This window comes from Dermacentor variabilis, chromosome 5 (genome assembly GCF_050947875.1).
Source record: "Dermacentor variabilis isolate Ectoservices chromosome 5, ASM5094787v1, whole genome shotgun sequence".
NCBI classification, from domain to species: Eukaryota; Metazoa; Arthropoda; class Arachnida; order Ixodida; family Ixodidae; genus Dermacentor; species Dermacentor variabilis.
Genome location: NC_134572.1, coordinates 162,312,220 through 162,329,691, shown reverse-complemented (window position 1 = coordinate 162,329,691; position 17,472 = coordinate 162,312,220). Strand labels below are relative to the sequence as shown.

Here is a 17,472-nt window from a genome sequence, read left to right as displayed (position 1 = left end):
TAGATATCCTCCTGCTTTTCTTGAGTAGAATTAAGATAGCTGTGGACCCTCTGCAGATATTTTCCAAGGTATTTACGTAAGCGTTCTGTATTCCTTGATTACGTAATGCCTCTATGACTGCTCGTATCTACTGAATCAAATGCTTTTTCGTAATCTATGAAAGCCATATAGAGAGGCTTATTGTACTCTGCGGATTTCTCGATAACCTTATTAATGCCATGAATGTGGTCCATTGTAGGGTATCCCTTCCTGAAGCCAGCCTGTTCCCTTGGTTGACTAACTTCCAGTGATGACCTTATTATATTAGATTATTTTGGTAAGTATCTTATATAGTACTGGGAGTAAGCTAATGGGTTTATAATTTTTCAATTCTTTAACGTCTCCCTTTTTGTGGATTAGTATAATGTTTGCATTCTTCCAGTTTTTTGGGACACTTGCAGTTGATGGACACTTCGTATAAAGAGCCGCCAGTTTTCCAAGCATTATGTCTCCTCCATCTTTAAGTCGACTATTATTCCATTTTCTCCTGCCGCTCTTCCTCGTTTCATGTCTTGCAAGGCTCTTCTGACCTAATCGCTAGTTATAGGAGGAGTTTCTGTGTCCTCTTCATAGTGTTTCTAACTGCGCTATCCTGACTATTCTGGGTACTGCACAAGTCAGGTACAGGTCAAAACCTGTAGACGTTTTGTTCAGCATTCTTAAAGGTCGAATTTGTAGATTCACATTCGGGCGCCATTTTCATTTTTTTTGGGGGGGAGGGGTGTTGCGCATTTTTATGCATTCAGGAGGGCGGGGAGGGGAATCGGTGTCAATCTTAAATCGAGGGTTCATTAGTAGCAACATACAGAGATGGTTTTTCCACTTAGCTGCCTCAAAATTGTCCCTGGCACGTCTAGTTTCACGTGTGCGGTACTTCGCAGTGCAATGTTCCCCTCACTGACATCTCAATTGCTTGTTTGGCGATAGCTTCTCAGAGTTAAGTGTTTAATTGAAGATCTCTGCGAAATAAAAGCGCAGGATTTCGATTCAGTTCAGTTACAGTAGCTAGTGTGCGACTACATTTGTGCGCCGAAAAAAGAAGTTTTCTATAAAAACGAATCTCATCGTGCACTGGCGCAGCTTTGTAAAGTATCGTATGCCCGTCGCACGAATAATGGGTGATTGATTCATGGGGCCCAACGTCCCAAGGCAACGCACGTGCGCGAAACGCCGGATTGGAGCGCTCCGGATTTATTTCGACCACGATAGAAACGCAGCTGCTGGGACCGGGAGTCGAACCCTCGACGTCGTGTTCGAGAAAAGAACGCCGCACAGTGACAGGCGGCGGACAGTTCGCACGAGCAAGCGCAATCACTTCATCCCCCGCCTGCCCGCTCGAGGGAGCACCACGTGTGGCTTGCCGCGCTCCGTAAACATTAAGTGGCTGCAGTGGGCCGATTTAGCACCGAGGACAGATCCCACGTAGGTCTCAGCTCCCCTTTAGGTATGCGGGGAAAAACATCCCACCGCGTCGTGGAACGCTGCGACCCACGCACTCGCGCTGTCGACGCTGACGCAGTGCGCGTTGAGATATGTGGTCGCGGGCAACTACGCGCGCGACAGACCCGATAAGGTCGCAAAGGAGCCCTCCTCCCCGCTTTTTCCCTCCATTTGCGCGGTCGCGTGCTCCCGAAATCCCGCGGGGACGCTGCACACGGCACCGAGCCCGCTATCGGCGCTGCGTCGCCAGTGTTTCGCTACCTCGGCGAAAGGCTCGCACGCTGCTGGCCCGACCAGCTTCCGAGGAGGGGTGCACGCGCTCGAAGGTTTGGCGCTTATCGTTGCGCCGACCGTGCGCTCGCGTCACGCAACCGACGGCCCCTCGCCCAAGGGCAACGGGGAGAGCCGCGGCCAGGACGAAGCACGTGCATTGAGGGGAAGCCCCCAACGCTGACGGCAATGCATTGATTCGAGAACGTCGCGCGGGGAACCATTCCGAGCGCCTTCGCCGCCTCCTCACTACACAGTTACACAATATCGCGTGGTTAAACGCAATAATAATAAAGCTATAATATATTTCGCGAGTGCATTGATTGCATAATGGTGCAGTCACTGTCTTTCTGACGTTACATGTTGCAAGTTTTGCTAGCGAAAAAAAAAATTATGTATGCCCACTCCTGCTTAAGACTTGGCACCCAGGCTCGCAGTAAGAAACAGTAGTTTCTGAAGACCACCGAGCAGAAGCACCGATCACGATGGTCGCCAGCAGTACCACGACGCGCGTGAACTGCCGGAACAGCGAGGCTTAATGTAATCAACTTCAGTGAAAGAGTTGGGGCAGACGTTTGAAGAAAGGACGCAGGCTGGCGTTCATGACATGCCCGCTATATGCTTGAACCCGAAGCAGCAGCGCCACCAGCTACCACATATCCGCCCTCAAAATGCGTGCCCACGTATAGTTGGTATGAACGCCCAAGGGAGAACACGAACTCTGAAACTCGCTGATCGAAAAGTTAGTTTGACGATTGGTGGATACCGCGCACGTTTCGGCTATCACTGAAAATAATACGTTACAAAATTCCTCAACCACACTTTCACAGTTTTAGTGCACACGAGATATACGGGACCATTTTGTGTTAGCTGTTCACAAATTTACTGCAAGAAATACGCACCAGGTGGCACAATTTCTAAAGTTTGTTTTTTTACCCAGGTAGAACATTAAGCAGTATAACAGCAAGAGCTCGGTGGCTCAGCCCCACGCCCTGTTGTAACATAACATCCATCCATCCAAGCATACTCGGTTAAGTCAAGCAGGCTAGGTGCTCTATTAGTCACCGCCCCGAAGGAATGTGATAAGATCACCTACAGAATAAGCGAGCTTGGAGCCACTGGGCGTCATTCAGAACGGCGTCAGTGGACGGGAGCCATTCGTATACGATCAAACGCTCGTACAGCGACAATGCACGAGATTAAGCTCATTCAGAGCATCTAACAGATATATATGCGCATGGAAGCAAGATTGCGCTTATCGAAAAAAGCTTTCGCGAAGATTAACCTCCAGAGTTCGCGCAAGGCCCTACCTTTCCCGTCTTTCTCTCGCACACAAGGCCATTGGTGCATACGCCCCCTGCGAAATTTCGGGGAAATCGCTTCCTGACAACGCAGCGGTGCGCGTCACATGCATGCATGCCCGATAAGCGGGACAATAGTTCCGCGGTAGACCCGAGTGCGGAGTCCCCAGCTATAGCTTTCGAGCACGCTCTGGTTGGCCCATATCGCGCTGGCCATCTTTGGCTGACAGAAACAAAGCCAGGAAGATAAAACCAAGAAGGAAAACAGTGAAGCGTTATTCGGTGCTTAAGTCACGAAATAACATGGATGGAATGGAATCAACTACAGATAAACATTAAGCCTCGCCGCTGCGTCAACACATTGAATCACTGCAGATTTTTCCCCCCTTGATTTAGTAAGACAACCAGTGTCTTAGTGAATGACCTAGACGCGATTTAGATAAAGAAAATTTAAAAGCACTAAATGCAAGAATAATTTCATTAGACAGCGAAAACCGCGAATGTGCGTAACATTCTGCGACATTGCCCGTTGCACACTTTTACGCGTCACATACGTTTGAACGCTTACACTTAACTGCGCCGTGCGCATTTTGCTACACAGCCTAAACAAAATTGGCACCAATTGGCGCTGAGAAAATCCGAACGGGCAAAATAAAGATGTGCCGAACTTTACGCTATAGGGCCTGCACTCGGACCCTACCAAACAACACGGTTCCGTCAAAGGCACATCGTACGGTGGCCTGTGATAACTTAGCGTACCAGGCGGCAAGCTTGAGCCAAATGCAGGCACGGATATTGGAGCCTGTAGCGTGTTCAGAAAGCGCCAACCTGCGCGAGATAAGCGCGATGTGGACCCTCCGCGCCGTAAATGGCTGTTCCCGGCAACGGTTCCTTGAAACTTCTTTAGTGAGCACTTTAGGCAAAATTCACGCTATATTGACAGCTCCGTTTGTTTACGTAAATACGTGCTTGCAATGGATTCTAACCTCCGTATTCAGAAGTGCACCTTCAAGCCCACGCTTGACTTGATTTAAATGACCCCTGTGGTGAACGCACCCAAGGAAATGCAATTAGCGTCTTAGGGGCGTTCGCACCAGGCGTCGTTTATATGGTCAAATATGGGCTTCAAGTTAAGATGCATTTCTAAATACGGGAGTTACTAAGCATGCTCTTTTCAGTTGCAGTGCACGCTATCTGGACGAAAAAAATGAAAGAAGCCTACTGGTTGGCGCTTGTACTCATTTAGTGTTGTTAGCACCCGGAATCTTCGCTTATGGTGAAGACTGGTTTAAGTTCGACTCCGCGCCGCGCACATGAACTTTTTTTGGCGCGTGATCGCTGGGCACATGCGACAGACACAAGCATGCAAAACGGGAAAGCCCGCGGGCTTTCCGGGTAAGAACGACTCACGCTTGATCTGGGCCAAGGCCTGGTCTACGTGTACTCCAGATGCCATAGAAGAAAGCGTAGCGCAGCAATCATTGGCTTCGTCCTGGAAGACGGGGCAATGGAGCATGGATCAGGAACGCCGGCTCTTGCAAAGATTTTTCGCGCGTCTCGCAATCAAGAGAAAAAGAAGCACTGGACAACAGGCGCTGAGCTCGGCTTCGCGTCGACTGCCTCAACAGCCAGTGGGCTCGCCTAAGACAATGGAGCAGGCAGCGAAAAATACAAATAAAACAGGCTGCTGCGAAACACTGCGACCGGCGCGATCCGGAACTTATCGACGAGAGGGCACCGATAACATTCCTGACTACAGCGGGCGCGATTGCGGCGCGCGTGCTGATAAATGTGGAGCACCGAGGTCGATACTGGTTATCCGACGAGAGGAAGGTGAGGGGGAGGGGCGGGCACGCCCCCTCGCGGCACCAGCCCGAACGAACCGCCGGTCTCTGCGAGATGGGTGCGGTACGATGGTCCCATTCCGGTCGCACAGATGCATGGCACCGCTGGCTCAGTCCAGTTCATGGAGTGGCGCCACTGTTCCTTACCGTACGGCACAGTAATAGAAGACAGCAAGTACATTTAGTCATGCCGTCTAACCATGCGAAAAAAAAAAAACAGGAACGAACGTGCTCGTACGGTAAGAGTTTCCGTAAAACGAAACGGAGCCGTTACAAGGTAGATTATTACCGTACCATAGCACGCAATTATTCGGAAACTCAGTAGTGCCTAACTTGTTTCAACGTTGTACTTAATTTTTTTAAAAATAATATTGTGCTGCATAGACCGCACTGCGTGTCAGCGGCCTTGTAGTGGCGAGGGGCACTACTGAAGCAGACAGCGAAGCAGAAGGCACAAAAACTGGAAATCGCATTGCACGTCCGCACATACGGTGTCGCCCATCCAGCCACCCCTCATCGCATAGAAGTCCGCAGACTTGCCATGCGGTCGACACGCGCGCGATATATATATATATATATATATATATATATATATATATATATATATATATATACACACACACACAAGGATGCACTTGGTCCGATATGCCATCTGGAAGGGCGCACCGTATGCTCAGGCACGTTTTCGTACGGTAAGTCGCAGCCGCACAGCAAGGCGCACTTCCGTACAGTTTCAGCCGCCCCTTCACCAGGCGTTCTACAACGCTCTGTCTTGGCAACTGCCTCGTTTTGCCGGTCGGAAATATCTGCCGTGAACTTTGCCACCGCTCAACACACGCAATATCGTCGACCCCTGCAACTCGCGCGTTACCGGTGAAGCGTTGCAACGAGCCTCTTTAACGAAAAGTGGCGCCCCCAATGTTTCAGTAGCAAACAATGTCACGTGGTTTCATCGCTACGCTACCACTCATAGCGCCGAGGATGCCGACAGAGATGTGACCTGCTTTGACACAATGGATGCTTGAAATGGCCCTGGCGAACTAAAGGAAGAACATCACCGACCATTCCACTCTATGAAGGTGGATGACCAGCCAAGCTGTTCAGCATACGACGCAGAAGTGACGCAGAATTCTTAGCATAGGTACGGACTGATTTAACGTGATTTTTATACACATTCGCGTGGACGACGGGACCGCCAGCCCGAGCAGCCGAAGGAAACTAGGCACGCGTGAGGTTTAAAGCCCCTTAAACTTCGTAAAGTAGCGACACTCTCCTCCTCCGCCTTCACTCCTCCTCATTTCTACTCTCTTTGACGCTCCCTCCTCGACCGTGGCGCCGCCTACATTGCTCGAGCGTAGCAACGGCGCTAACATGAGCTCTTCACCACTCCGTAGACGCGCTCGAGCAAAAATGGCGCTGATGCACGGCGCGAGGGCCCACGTGATGTGATTAGGCCAATAGTGACGCGGCGTCGGCTTCGGCTAGAGCGCGCGAGGAGGAGGTGGCATTCTTCAAAGCGTGGCACTATTTTACGAAGTTTAAGGGGCTTTAGTGAGGTTACGAGGACAGCGCCGCCACAGGAGAGCGGAAGGAGAGGAAAGGAGAAACGCAAGCGCTTGGAACACCGACAAAGAGAGGGCGGCGCGAATGTTGACATGGCCGACGCGGGTCAAAGTGTAGTATCTGTTCTTATCAACGTAACATGCGATGTTATATTTGTACGCTACATCTTAAACTTATTTTTGCAAGTTCGCGGAGTGCTTGAAGCACCCTTCACCTTCGCCGCGGGTCGGCCCGGTATTGCACTATCTTCGGGATCGCCCCACGGTTTTTGCTCTATGGACATCGACCTGCTGGAAACTAGCACCCCCCCCCCATATAGAACTATCAAAAAAAAAAAAAAAAACGGGATATGGTAACCACAACGTGTTTGTGTTTCTTTTTCCGATCAGCTGGAGCACACGCATCGCGTTTTGTCGGGTTTGTTCTTCAACCAGAGTAAACGTGTGCCTCGGGCGAAGCGTTTTGCGCGAGCGGCATTTGCCCTCACAATAAGCCTAAAAAGATCAGCCTGCCGGGTGAGGACCCTAACAGAAGAGATGATAGAACGAAGAAGATCATTGTACACGTATGCAACAGAGCGACAAGGAGTTATCCATAGCTCGCTGGTGGAGCGACTTCCTCGACAGAGTTTCTCACCCTGCCCCGGCACTCGTAAGCCACGCAAAGCAGCCGGGGTGGCGAGACCTGGCTGGTCAACCAGTCGCTTTTCTGGGATGGATGAACGTTGTTTTGGAAGCTACACATATATTTCGAGTAGCACCTCAGTGATGACATTTGATTATCATTCCATTTCCTTCCGATTCGCTTACCAGACACTAGTTTTGAATATTAGATGCTTTTAATACCGATAAACTATTCGTGCTCATTCGAAAATGAATTTAAACAGGGAGAAAACAGGTTATGCATACAAGATTCTGCGCGGGAACCTCCGCGCCACAAGTCGAGTCTTAGCTCGGGCTGCTGTTTCATTTTTCTCAGATGCCCGCCGTGGTTGCTCAGTGGCTATGGTGTTGGGCTGTCGAGCACGAGGTCGCGGGATCGAATCCCGGTCGCGGCGGCCGCATTTCCATGGGGGCGAAATGTGAAAACACCCGTGTATTTAGATTTGGGTGGACGTTAAAGAACCCCAGGTGGCCAAAACTTCCGGAGACCCCCACTTCGGCGTGCCTCATAATCAGAAAGTGGTTTTAGCACGTAAAACCCCATATTTAAAAAAAAAGTTTCGCAGATAGCCCTTTAAAATTTATGTTGATTTGATGTCTTAACTGATGCAAACATTTACCGGTGAGGAATTATTTGTTAAGATTGCGAAGGAGCCAAGTGGATGAGGATGTACAGTCACCCGCAAAAAGTTTAAGAGACACCGGATTTGCGAAATAGCCGAATTTCCGCGAAGCCTGTGCACGTAGCATCTTATTAAAAGCTTTGATCCGTTGCGATTAGTGCGAACTATACTGTGATCCATTAAATTAGAAGCGCTACGCCTTAACAGAGCAGAAATTCACATTTGTCGTGAAAGCCGCGCCCCGTAAGCGTTTGCGGGTGACTGTACATGTATCTACTGGTAGAACGTCCGCGACATGACACACGCAGATAACGCTTAGCGATTCAGCGACTTATGTTGGATTCCAATGGCGGAGTCGGAGTGGCCGACGAACTCCGCGAGCGAGCATTCGACTCCGGCGTAGAGCAACGCCTCCAAATCCGCGAGTGGAACAAAACCTGCGCGGCCGGAGCAAGGCGGAAGCGGAACTCCTATCGCCGAGTCACCCAGGATGCCTTACGTGTTGTCATTTCCTTCCGCTGTTTGCTCCCAGCACCGGTCACCTGTCTCTTCAGCGCCGTTCACCTGTTTTTTTTTTAAAGTGCGGAATGGATATCTCGCCAAGCGTGCAGCAGCTTTTGCTTCCTCGCGAGTCGTGACCGCTGGCGCCTCCCAGCAGACAAACGTGGTAAAGAAAATACGCCACGCAGAGTTCCGGTCTACTCCGCCGATTTTGGCGGAGCATCTTTTTCTGCTCCGCGGAGTGACTCCCGCTTTGAATCCACTCCGACTCTCTCATTGGAACCACCTTACTCCCGCCCTCACTATGTCATTGGAACAAACTTGCTCCGAAACGAGCAGAAAAACTTGCTCCGAATTCAACATCAGTGATTTAGCAGAACTAGACCGCAGGCCCACCAGCCTCAGGAAGACCTTATAGGTGCTTGGCCAACACACAATGCAAGGACAGACGTTACTGGCCCTTGAAAGATTTCTAGAAGCGAGCAATATTTCCGGAAAATATTGAGCAGAGTGTTTGAAATGCGATAATCTCATCTATGGGATATTTTTTTTTTACCCGACTTTGGCCAATTCATTGCCTGGATTCATGTACCTTCATTTGAACCTAATCCTCGCTTATGTGCCCCGATTTTAGTGTAGTTATAGGACCAGACTGTGTTTACTTTAGTGCACCTATGTGACTGGACTTTGTGTTGCTGTGTTTCTGAGTTCGCTCACTTTTAGTATATGACATTAGTTTACTTATGTGGCTGGACTGTGTTTTCATGATTTCTAGTTGACTTTCAGTTTTAGTGTTAAAAACGAAATTATGAGGTTTTACGTGCCAAAACCACGATCCGATTATGAGGCACACCGTAGTGGGGGAGTCTAGAAATTTCGGCCACCTGGGGTTCTTTAACGTGCACCTTAATTGAAGTAGACGGGTGTTTTCACATTTCGCCCCTATCGAAATGCGGGCGCCGTGACAGGGACCCAATTCCGCGACCTTCTGCTTAGCAGCCCAGTTTTAGTGCGGAATTTGTGTACTTATGTGACTGGACTGTTATGATTTGGAGTTGACTTAGTTTTAATGCGTGTAAGTTAATCGTTTATGTTTAATATCTGTGTAAAAAGGATTAGCCGGCGCCAATGAAAGGCGACATAAGCTCCTAAGTACCACATAATAATAAAAAGAAAAAAAGAAAGACAGCGCCATTACTTTCATATTCGAAACCCTGCATAACAGTCGCACAGGTTTCGGTGTTAGGTTATTCTGAACGCAGAATCGTTGTGCTGACTTCCGGTGCCAAGTCGCACATGCCGTAGCAAGACGCCCGAGGCCGTATGCCATTATAGGCCACTACGACTTCAATCAACGCCAACTTTAGGTCTAATTAACGAAATATATTCAAAGCGTCAAAACTCGCACCATTTAATATAAACAGGCTCCGTTACATTTACAACGTCAGAATACGAGTCTTTTTTTTTTAATTACAACTAGATTTACATAAATTATAGCTAAGTTTCACATGCAAATCAACAATGTTTGTGGAATCGCAGGCGCGCGCACTATCGCACGACGCGCACAGCGACTCGGGAGTTCAAAACGACTGCTCCGTTGGAAACAAGTGTAACCGGCGTATATACATACATAAAGTTGCGCGCTATCGGAAGGAGCGTGTTTGCTTCACTCTACGCATTCTTAGGAACGGAAAATTCTGGAGTAAGAACAAAGAAGGGAAAAAGAAAACGAAAGTGCGACGCTCGCAAGGCAGGATGTTTGCGCAAACACTCACTGGAGAAAGCTATACACAGCGATTAGAGGAGTGCGCGCGGGGGAGTTAAGGGTTGTCCGACCGACAGAGGCGGGCTAGGGGAAAGCGAAGGGAAAGTTTGGCCGCGCAACATAAATGAAAGGGAGTGGAAAGGAGAAAAAAGGAGGGCCACAGTAGTCTATACCAGCCCGATAGCTGTGACACGGCACTTTGGGTTTCTTTCCAATGTCGAAGAGCACACACGCGGCAAAGCGAGACCGATCGCGTGGTCAAAGCACGAGCCACAAAAGGGACGAGGAGGCTGCCGAATGGTTGGTTCAAAGGCGCTGGAGCGTCTTTTTTTTTTTTGAGCACTCGTCGTTGTTAAGGAAGACACCGAATGGTAACAATATAAGTCGGATCAGCCTGAATAAAGCATCGATTCCGAGTAATTTCGTGGTCACAGGTCGTTCATTCCAAGAGAAGAAGGTAGGGCAAACCTTAATTGTTCGTGACGACATTGTACCGCAAATTAAAAAACAAAACAAAAGTGCGGTCACCAGGGGCGCTACCGATCTTCTATTTTTTGTTTGTTTTATTGTATCACGACAGCTTCGCCAAATATCAACAAACTTGTCGAAGAACAATTTATTTTCCATTTATGTAATTTTTTTTATTTAGTTAAGCGCCCAGACTCCAGCGCCTGTATGTAAGTGCGTCTACGCATTTCAATGCCTTTTTTCTCATTCACTCTGCCGTAGTTTAGTAAAATTGCTTGGAACTTAATAAGTTGAGTCGCTAGCTGTTTTAGAATGGAGTATTGTCCACACTTAGCGATATAAAATTACCTACGACCGAGCAAATGCTATCAGAAGCCACAAAGTCACGGCGAGGTTGTGGTGCGGCAACATTAAGGCCCGTCTTTCGGCACTGCATCTTTCCTGGCTCACCAAGTTTAGGTTTAGCACAAGTAAACGGGAGAGGGCAAAGGAAGCATAATGATCGCTTTGTCTTCGTTTTTTACTTGCGATGTTAGTATATTCAACTACCGAAAAAAAAAATGTGCACAAGCAAGTGAGTAAGAGTTCTTAACAGTTGATTTCACACTATTTCCAGAGCTCGAAAAAACAGCAAAAAAGGAATTGTGAAATAAAAAGCCCGTTAAACCCACGAAGATGTGTCCGCAAGTATGGAAACGAGTTGCGAAAACATCTCGTGAGCTGCTCGCAGTAATTTTTTTTAAAACGACCGCCTCAGCAGGCATGCGGCACCTTTCTCTGGAAGCTGGGTAAACCGTCGTTCAAGGCAGAGAAATGCGCAAAATTGTGATGCTCCGGGACTCCTTGCTCAGTAGTACTTGGCTTTAGAAAAAGAAATGCCCACAAATGTAGACACTGGTTGCGAATATCTTAATCTGTTTCTATCGAAGGGATAGCATGATAAACGAGAGGATCGACAGAGAAAGAAATGATGCAGTTGCGGTTTACGGCATGTCAGCAACGCGAATACATAGCATAACACGAACACGAAAACGCTAAGATTAGCGGCTAAGTTATCATTCTCCAACTTACGCAGCGTCACAGACGACCTCGCAACGCACATGTCAATCAAGAACGCTTCGGTGCTGGCAAAGAAATTGCGAATAAAGAAAGCTTCACAGTACGGCGTTGTGAGTTCTTCTGTGACGCTGCATAAATTGGAGATTGATTACTTCGTCGCTAAGTTTTTTTTGCACGCGGTTGTGACACACTATAAATTCGTGTTAGTGACACTAAACCCCAATTTTTAATAGTCTGCGCTCAGACCGTCTTCTTGTTTATCGCACTATTCTTCGACAGTATGGAATAGAAGCTTGCTCAGCATTCAGTACTTCTAAGCTGTAACCATGAGTTTCCAACTAGCCCATAAGCAACTCTTCGCTTATTCCGCACACGGTAAAAGTTGCTCTCTCGGTATTCTATAATTGTCATTTACTTAGCACAGCTGAACATTATTTTTCGGTGTTCCATTAAAACCATTCCATTTTAATGTTCTATGAAAGCAACGGGTCGGGAAGTTTGGAACGTCGCCCATGGAAGGTGCCTCTTGTTTCGAAAGGTAGTATTCCCTGCACAGTGGTACCTCGACGCCAAGACTACTAAAGGTTAGCATTTGCTTCAAAGGCGCCCTTCAAGGCTTCTCTGCAGTGCTTCGTACTCTAAGCAAAAATCTGCACGTGGCTACAAATATGCTTCCCGGTGGTTGACAATTATTCCCTTACACGAAACTTCCTTAATGACCGTAATGGATTTGTGGTTAACTACCTCAGTTTGTTCCTTTTAACGCAAAACCTGTGAATACAATATTTCGTCAGCCTACCAAAGCAGATACTTTTGAGCGGGACTGGGAAGAACTGAATGACAATTTAGCTTTGAGTTAATGTGATGCAAAGGAAACAATAGGAAAAAATAAGAACGCCGGGAAAGTCAATTTTGTTTACGTGCCATTGAAATGTAAATTGAAGCCTGCGAAAGCAGATCTATGCTTTTCTGCAGACTCACACACGCTCTTCCTCAGCATGGCAGGGTACAAACAGCTTTTTCCTTTTCCATCGCTCAGCTAATTTCCAAAAGGTGCCGCTACACGTATCGATAGCTATGACATAAGTAAGCAGGCAAAGTTTCTGGCGTCTAAAACCCCAGCATTAAAAAAAATAAAAAGCCGGCAAAGTTTAAATAAACCCCCATTTCCATACCTAAATAATGCAGCGTAAAACGGCTCGAACAAATAAGGTAAAGAATGTAAACGGCCTAATACATCACCGCCTTCCAACTTCATTGAGCACTTTGGTTTCGTTCATATACGACAATCTCGATGGATGACGTATACCTTCCCCGGGGAAACTGAAAGTTGTGAGGAATAAGGTAAGCAGAGCAATATTACCAAGTCTGTTTAACCTTCTACCGGTGTTCAAGCTAGGGGACCCATGCCTTATTCGGAATTATAGCAATATTCAAATGCGCAAAATATTTCCGAACATTCTTACTCGAGTAATACCATGAATTATTCATTATTACATTGAAGTATTTGTCGCTGCGTGCATTATGACACGACGGCCAACCGCGCGTCAATATCTCATTTAAAGAGACTCACTTAACAAAACAAAAAGCGTGTGATACGACACATGTCCGTGGATATAATTATCCTGTAATGCTCCCAGTTCCACGTCAAGGGAAATTGGAACAACTTATTCGCCTTTATTTCTGGTCACGTTGGAAAGAGTACATTTGTACAAAAAGAAAGCGATGAAATGCTTTCTTTTTACGCTATTAAATACGCTATTAAAAGTAATAGCGTATTTTTAAAGTACACACAGCTGAAACTTGTGTGTAACCCGATTAGGAGCATACGAATGAGCCACCGTGGCGGCTGTAGAAAGCAGAGAGCAGAGGCTACGCAGCCTGAACGGCTCATTGCTGGCACGGAGCCCGCGTCATCCACGGCACATCCCACCAGGGGCAACAACAACAACAGCCAGGGAGAACACAAAGCGGGTCATTCTTCGGTGCGCTCGATAGCAGTCAACCGGAGACGACGCAACCGAAGGAGGGGAGGGGGGGGGGGGGGCTCTTCGTGGGCCGCGATGTCCCCGAAGACGGGAACTACAAGACGAGCTACGAGACTAACGACCGAGCTGGTGCGGCCACTCGAGCATACAGCGTTGGAAAAGAACTATTTTGAGAAGGCGGGATCGACCGAGAGGTGGGGACAGTGGGGAGGACGCGCACGGACCAGCGGGCTGCGACTGTGTCGCCGTAACGTCTGAAATGCGTCTCGTGGGATGCCAACGCTGCGGCGGAGAAAGCCACGCCGCCGGCCTGTCTCGGCTCGGGCGCGCTTTCTGAACCGAAGGAGGGTCTTCCCCTCCTTGGTGCATGCAGCACGTTGTTGCGCGCGTTGGCGCTCCTGACGCAGTCGGTGTATCGCCCGACACGGCGCGTCCGTGAATGGAGACAACTGCAGAGGTGCTGTTTACAACCAGAATGCCCAAACACAGTTACGCATCAAGAAAGTTTGAGCTAATCGTTAGCGAAAGGCAGGAAGAATTGCAAGCAGTGACTGCCGCCGAGATTAGCTGATCAATTTCGTTTCCGGTAATTTTTTTAGCTCCGTTTACTGGGAAGTCGTAAAATATTTGAATCCATTTATCGAATTTCTGTTTGTCTTAATGGAAAACTAACCTATCATAAGGCTGTTCCGTTTAAGAAGCAATTCTGTTCAAGTGATTTCTGTCCAAAATTTTACTGTAAATTGGTTTGTCGAGCTATTCCCAGCTGAAATTCACCCAAGCATGTCAGGAGCACAAATACGGGCTTTATGATAAGCTTCCCGCGCTTAAATTAACACTTCTAGCCATCAGATTCAGAGTAGCATATAAATGACCGTGCTGGGCATTACAGGATAAAAAAAGAAAAAAAGGAAGAGAGAAAGAAAGATTTTCAGTCCGTGAGGTGACATACGTGGTATCTCATTTTCATTTACACGCAATGGTGTGCCGTATTTATCTCTAGTGATCCTGTACTTTGAATACTCACTGCGTTTAAGAAATTTTATGATACAGGTTTCCTTCTTGAACGGGACGTTTCTTGCTTTGAGTATTAGATGCGTTCCGGTATTTGATATCATGCGATGATGTATTTTGACTGATGATTTGTAATGGTGGTATTACTACTTTTCTTGTGCCACAAGTAGTAGTCGGCAAAATTCCCTGGTGCCAACATCCTACTTAGCTAAAAAAAAAAAACAATGATGGCGTAGCGTTACAAACACACACGCACACACACAAAAGAAAGGTTCCGCGCGAAGCGATTTGGAACAAAAAAAAAAAAATGCGCGACGTTACCGTAACACACGCTTTGCGCACTTTGCCGAATTTATCGGGGCGCGAGTCACACGCGAGCATACATATTGTCCCCATAAAATTGCCCTACTTCGATAAAGAAAGCACGGGACTCCAGAAAACGCTGAAACGAAACGCTGCATGAAGCGATGGCCCCGATGAGGGGCACTGCGCGAAAAAAAAAGTTTCCATGCCCTCGACTGATCGATAACGAGGTCGGTGCATATTAATCGAACAATGCCCAAGATGCCTAACAGGGCTATCAGCACACGCCCACATAGAAATGGCAAGCGACATTCATCTATCTTCTGTGGATGGTTTCGCGAGGTCGCGATATTGTAGCACACGAAACAGCTTTGGCGTAAACTGGCCGCATCGAAATGAAGAGCGCGCGCTCAAGCTGCCGTATACTCTGCTGCAGTGCGGAGTAAACATGAAAGAGCGCACACTAAAAGAAAGAAATAGACCAATGCAAAACGGAAGGGTAAAAATTGTGACATGTCGTGCTCATGTCCGTGCCTGAGTATTTGTGCACCCGTATTCGCGTTTTGTCAAATGGTAACATTCTTGCTTTTCTTTTTTCTCGGTTCTGCTCATGGAGCAAGCGTTTTCTTTTGGGATTACACGTCATTACATTACATGCTTCTTTTGTAACTATGATATATGTACAGTCATGCATTCGAAATGTAGGTGGAAGTCAGCGCGCGTCCTGCCACTTTTTTTGTCCCTGTCCTTTGTTTGCTAATATGTTACCACGGAATCACAACTAAACCGAACCAGCGCTATGTCAAACTCTTTGAAGTTCAAATAAGCGTGCGACAAAGGTTCACACCGAGCGAGTCTCTCCGCCTGTTGCGCCTCCGGCGCTCCAATGTAGTAATAGAACAGGGACTGAGAACGCGAACTAAAAATTCTGCGTGCCTTACGTGCCAAAACCACGGTGTGGCTGTGAGGCATGCCGTGGTGAGGGACTACGAATTCTTTGTCACCACGTGGGCTCCTTTAACGCGCACCTAAATGCACGCTGTATGTGCGCGGCCTCTCTGCCAGTAAAGGAAGGGGGGGGGGGGGGGCTCCGCCAAGCATTTTATGACGGCTTTTTTTTCTGTTTGGTCTCCCTACGTTACGCAAGTACAGGTCAAAGTTCACGAGCGTTGTTGCATTTCTTCCCATCGAAATCTGGCCGCCGTGGCGGCAACCGAACCTACAACCTCGACAGCGAGACGCCATAGCCGCGCTAACGTGGCGGTTGAGAGAACGGGAACCGTCTTTTCAGCCTCAAGAACACGGGAGGTGGTTGCGCGAACCCGCTTGCGGGCCCGTGTGCGCTGGGCCATGATGCAAGCGGGATCATGTTCCTTTATCCTATGTCCAAACACAGTTAAGTCTGAATAGCCCTCACTCAAGTGACTCAAAAGTACTATATCGCTCCTCATGTGTAGGCGTGGCGTGAACAAGATGCAGTAAATATAGTCGACGTGTGTATGTGTGCGTGCACGCAAAGTGGTTTAGACATCTTTAGAATCTATTGAACCGTTTGTTCCCCTTAGCCACACTGCTGAATATGCCTAGAGACCTTATTTACTCTCAAGAGACTTGAAGTGACCTGCTTCGTAACGCCGCTTGACGTCCTCTGACACGGATACCGAGACGCGACCGAAAAGCCTCTAGCATCTGTGTACCCGGCCGCTGTGACGTTATCGGCTGGCTATGGACGTGTCCGGCGGTACAGGTCAAAGCGTTAAGGCTGGCTAGGTGGGATTTAAGTGCTCCCATTCGTATACTCATAGCGCCATATGTAACAATGCACGCACACAGAAAGAAACCCTTTTCGCCTGTCAAGTTACTTCTGTTTTAAAAAAAATTCTGAGGTTTTACGTGACAAAATTATGACAGGAATATGAGGCGCACCGTAGGGGGGGGGGGATTCTAACTTTGCGTGATACGCGACTGGTTAACGTGATTTGTTAGGCTCTTTGCGCATTCACGGCTTCTTCGCGGAACCACTGTAGTCATGCTGAGAGATCAACATTTCAGCCTACCGTCGTTGGGTGTAGCGTCAGCGTGCAGAATCGAATTAATGATGCAGTCAAGTATTTGATTTCTAGTGCGTCCCGCGTCGCCAACGCTGTTGCTGTGGTGCCCACCTGCTGCAGTGGAAATCAAAATACTTCCCGGGCTCGGTACCATTTCTCCAAGCCTAGCGGCGCGAAAGCAAACAGGTGATGTAAACAATAACGGCAAAACATCGCCAATACTTTGTACTCAACGTGACATGAGACTAAGCGGTGCCCGATTACGCCATTGTTGATGTCTGAGCGGAGAACAAATAGCAAGGGGGAATCCGGGTCGAATCTGCCATGTTACGCATTCACGGTAAGCTGCGGTAGTGAGCGGTAGAAGACGCGCATGCGCAGTGGACTTAAGAGGAAATACATGGGAGAGGAGAAATCGTTTTTTTTTTTTGGCAATTACTGCACCAAATTTGATGGTGTGTTGCATTTAAAGCGCCCCTCACCAGGCCCCATAGCAAATTTTGGTTATACGTTGGAAGTTGTTATGTATCCTCTAGGGAGCGTTCTGCCGCAAGAAGTTTTCAAATCGGTCCCCCCCCCCC

At 48.0% G+C, this 17,472-nt stretch overlaps 1 protein-coding gene and 1 pseudogene across 3 annotated transcripts in view; one reads left to right on the top strand and one right to left on the bottom strand.

The window, feature by feature from the left end:
• LOC142583292 (uncharacterized) overlaps positions 1 to 17,472 on the bottom strand; it is a 44,696-nt gene that overhangs the window by 20,118 nt on the left and 7,106 nt on the right. For all 3 annotated transcript variants that reach the window (XM_075693699.1, XM_075693700.1, XM_075693702.1), the window contains exon 2: positions 4,461 to 4,542. In XM_075693699.1, coding sequence (XP_075549814.1) covers positions 4,461 to 4,506 — 46 coding nt within the window. In that variant the 5' untranslated portion in view covers positions 4,507 to 4,542. The remainder of the gene's footprint in view (positions 1 to 4,460; positions 4,543 to 17,472) is intronic.
• LOC142583855 (U2 spliceosomal RNA) lies at positions 6,550 to 6,725 on the top strand (annotated as a pseudogene).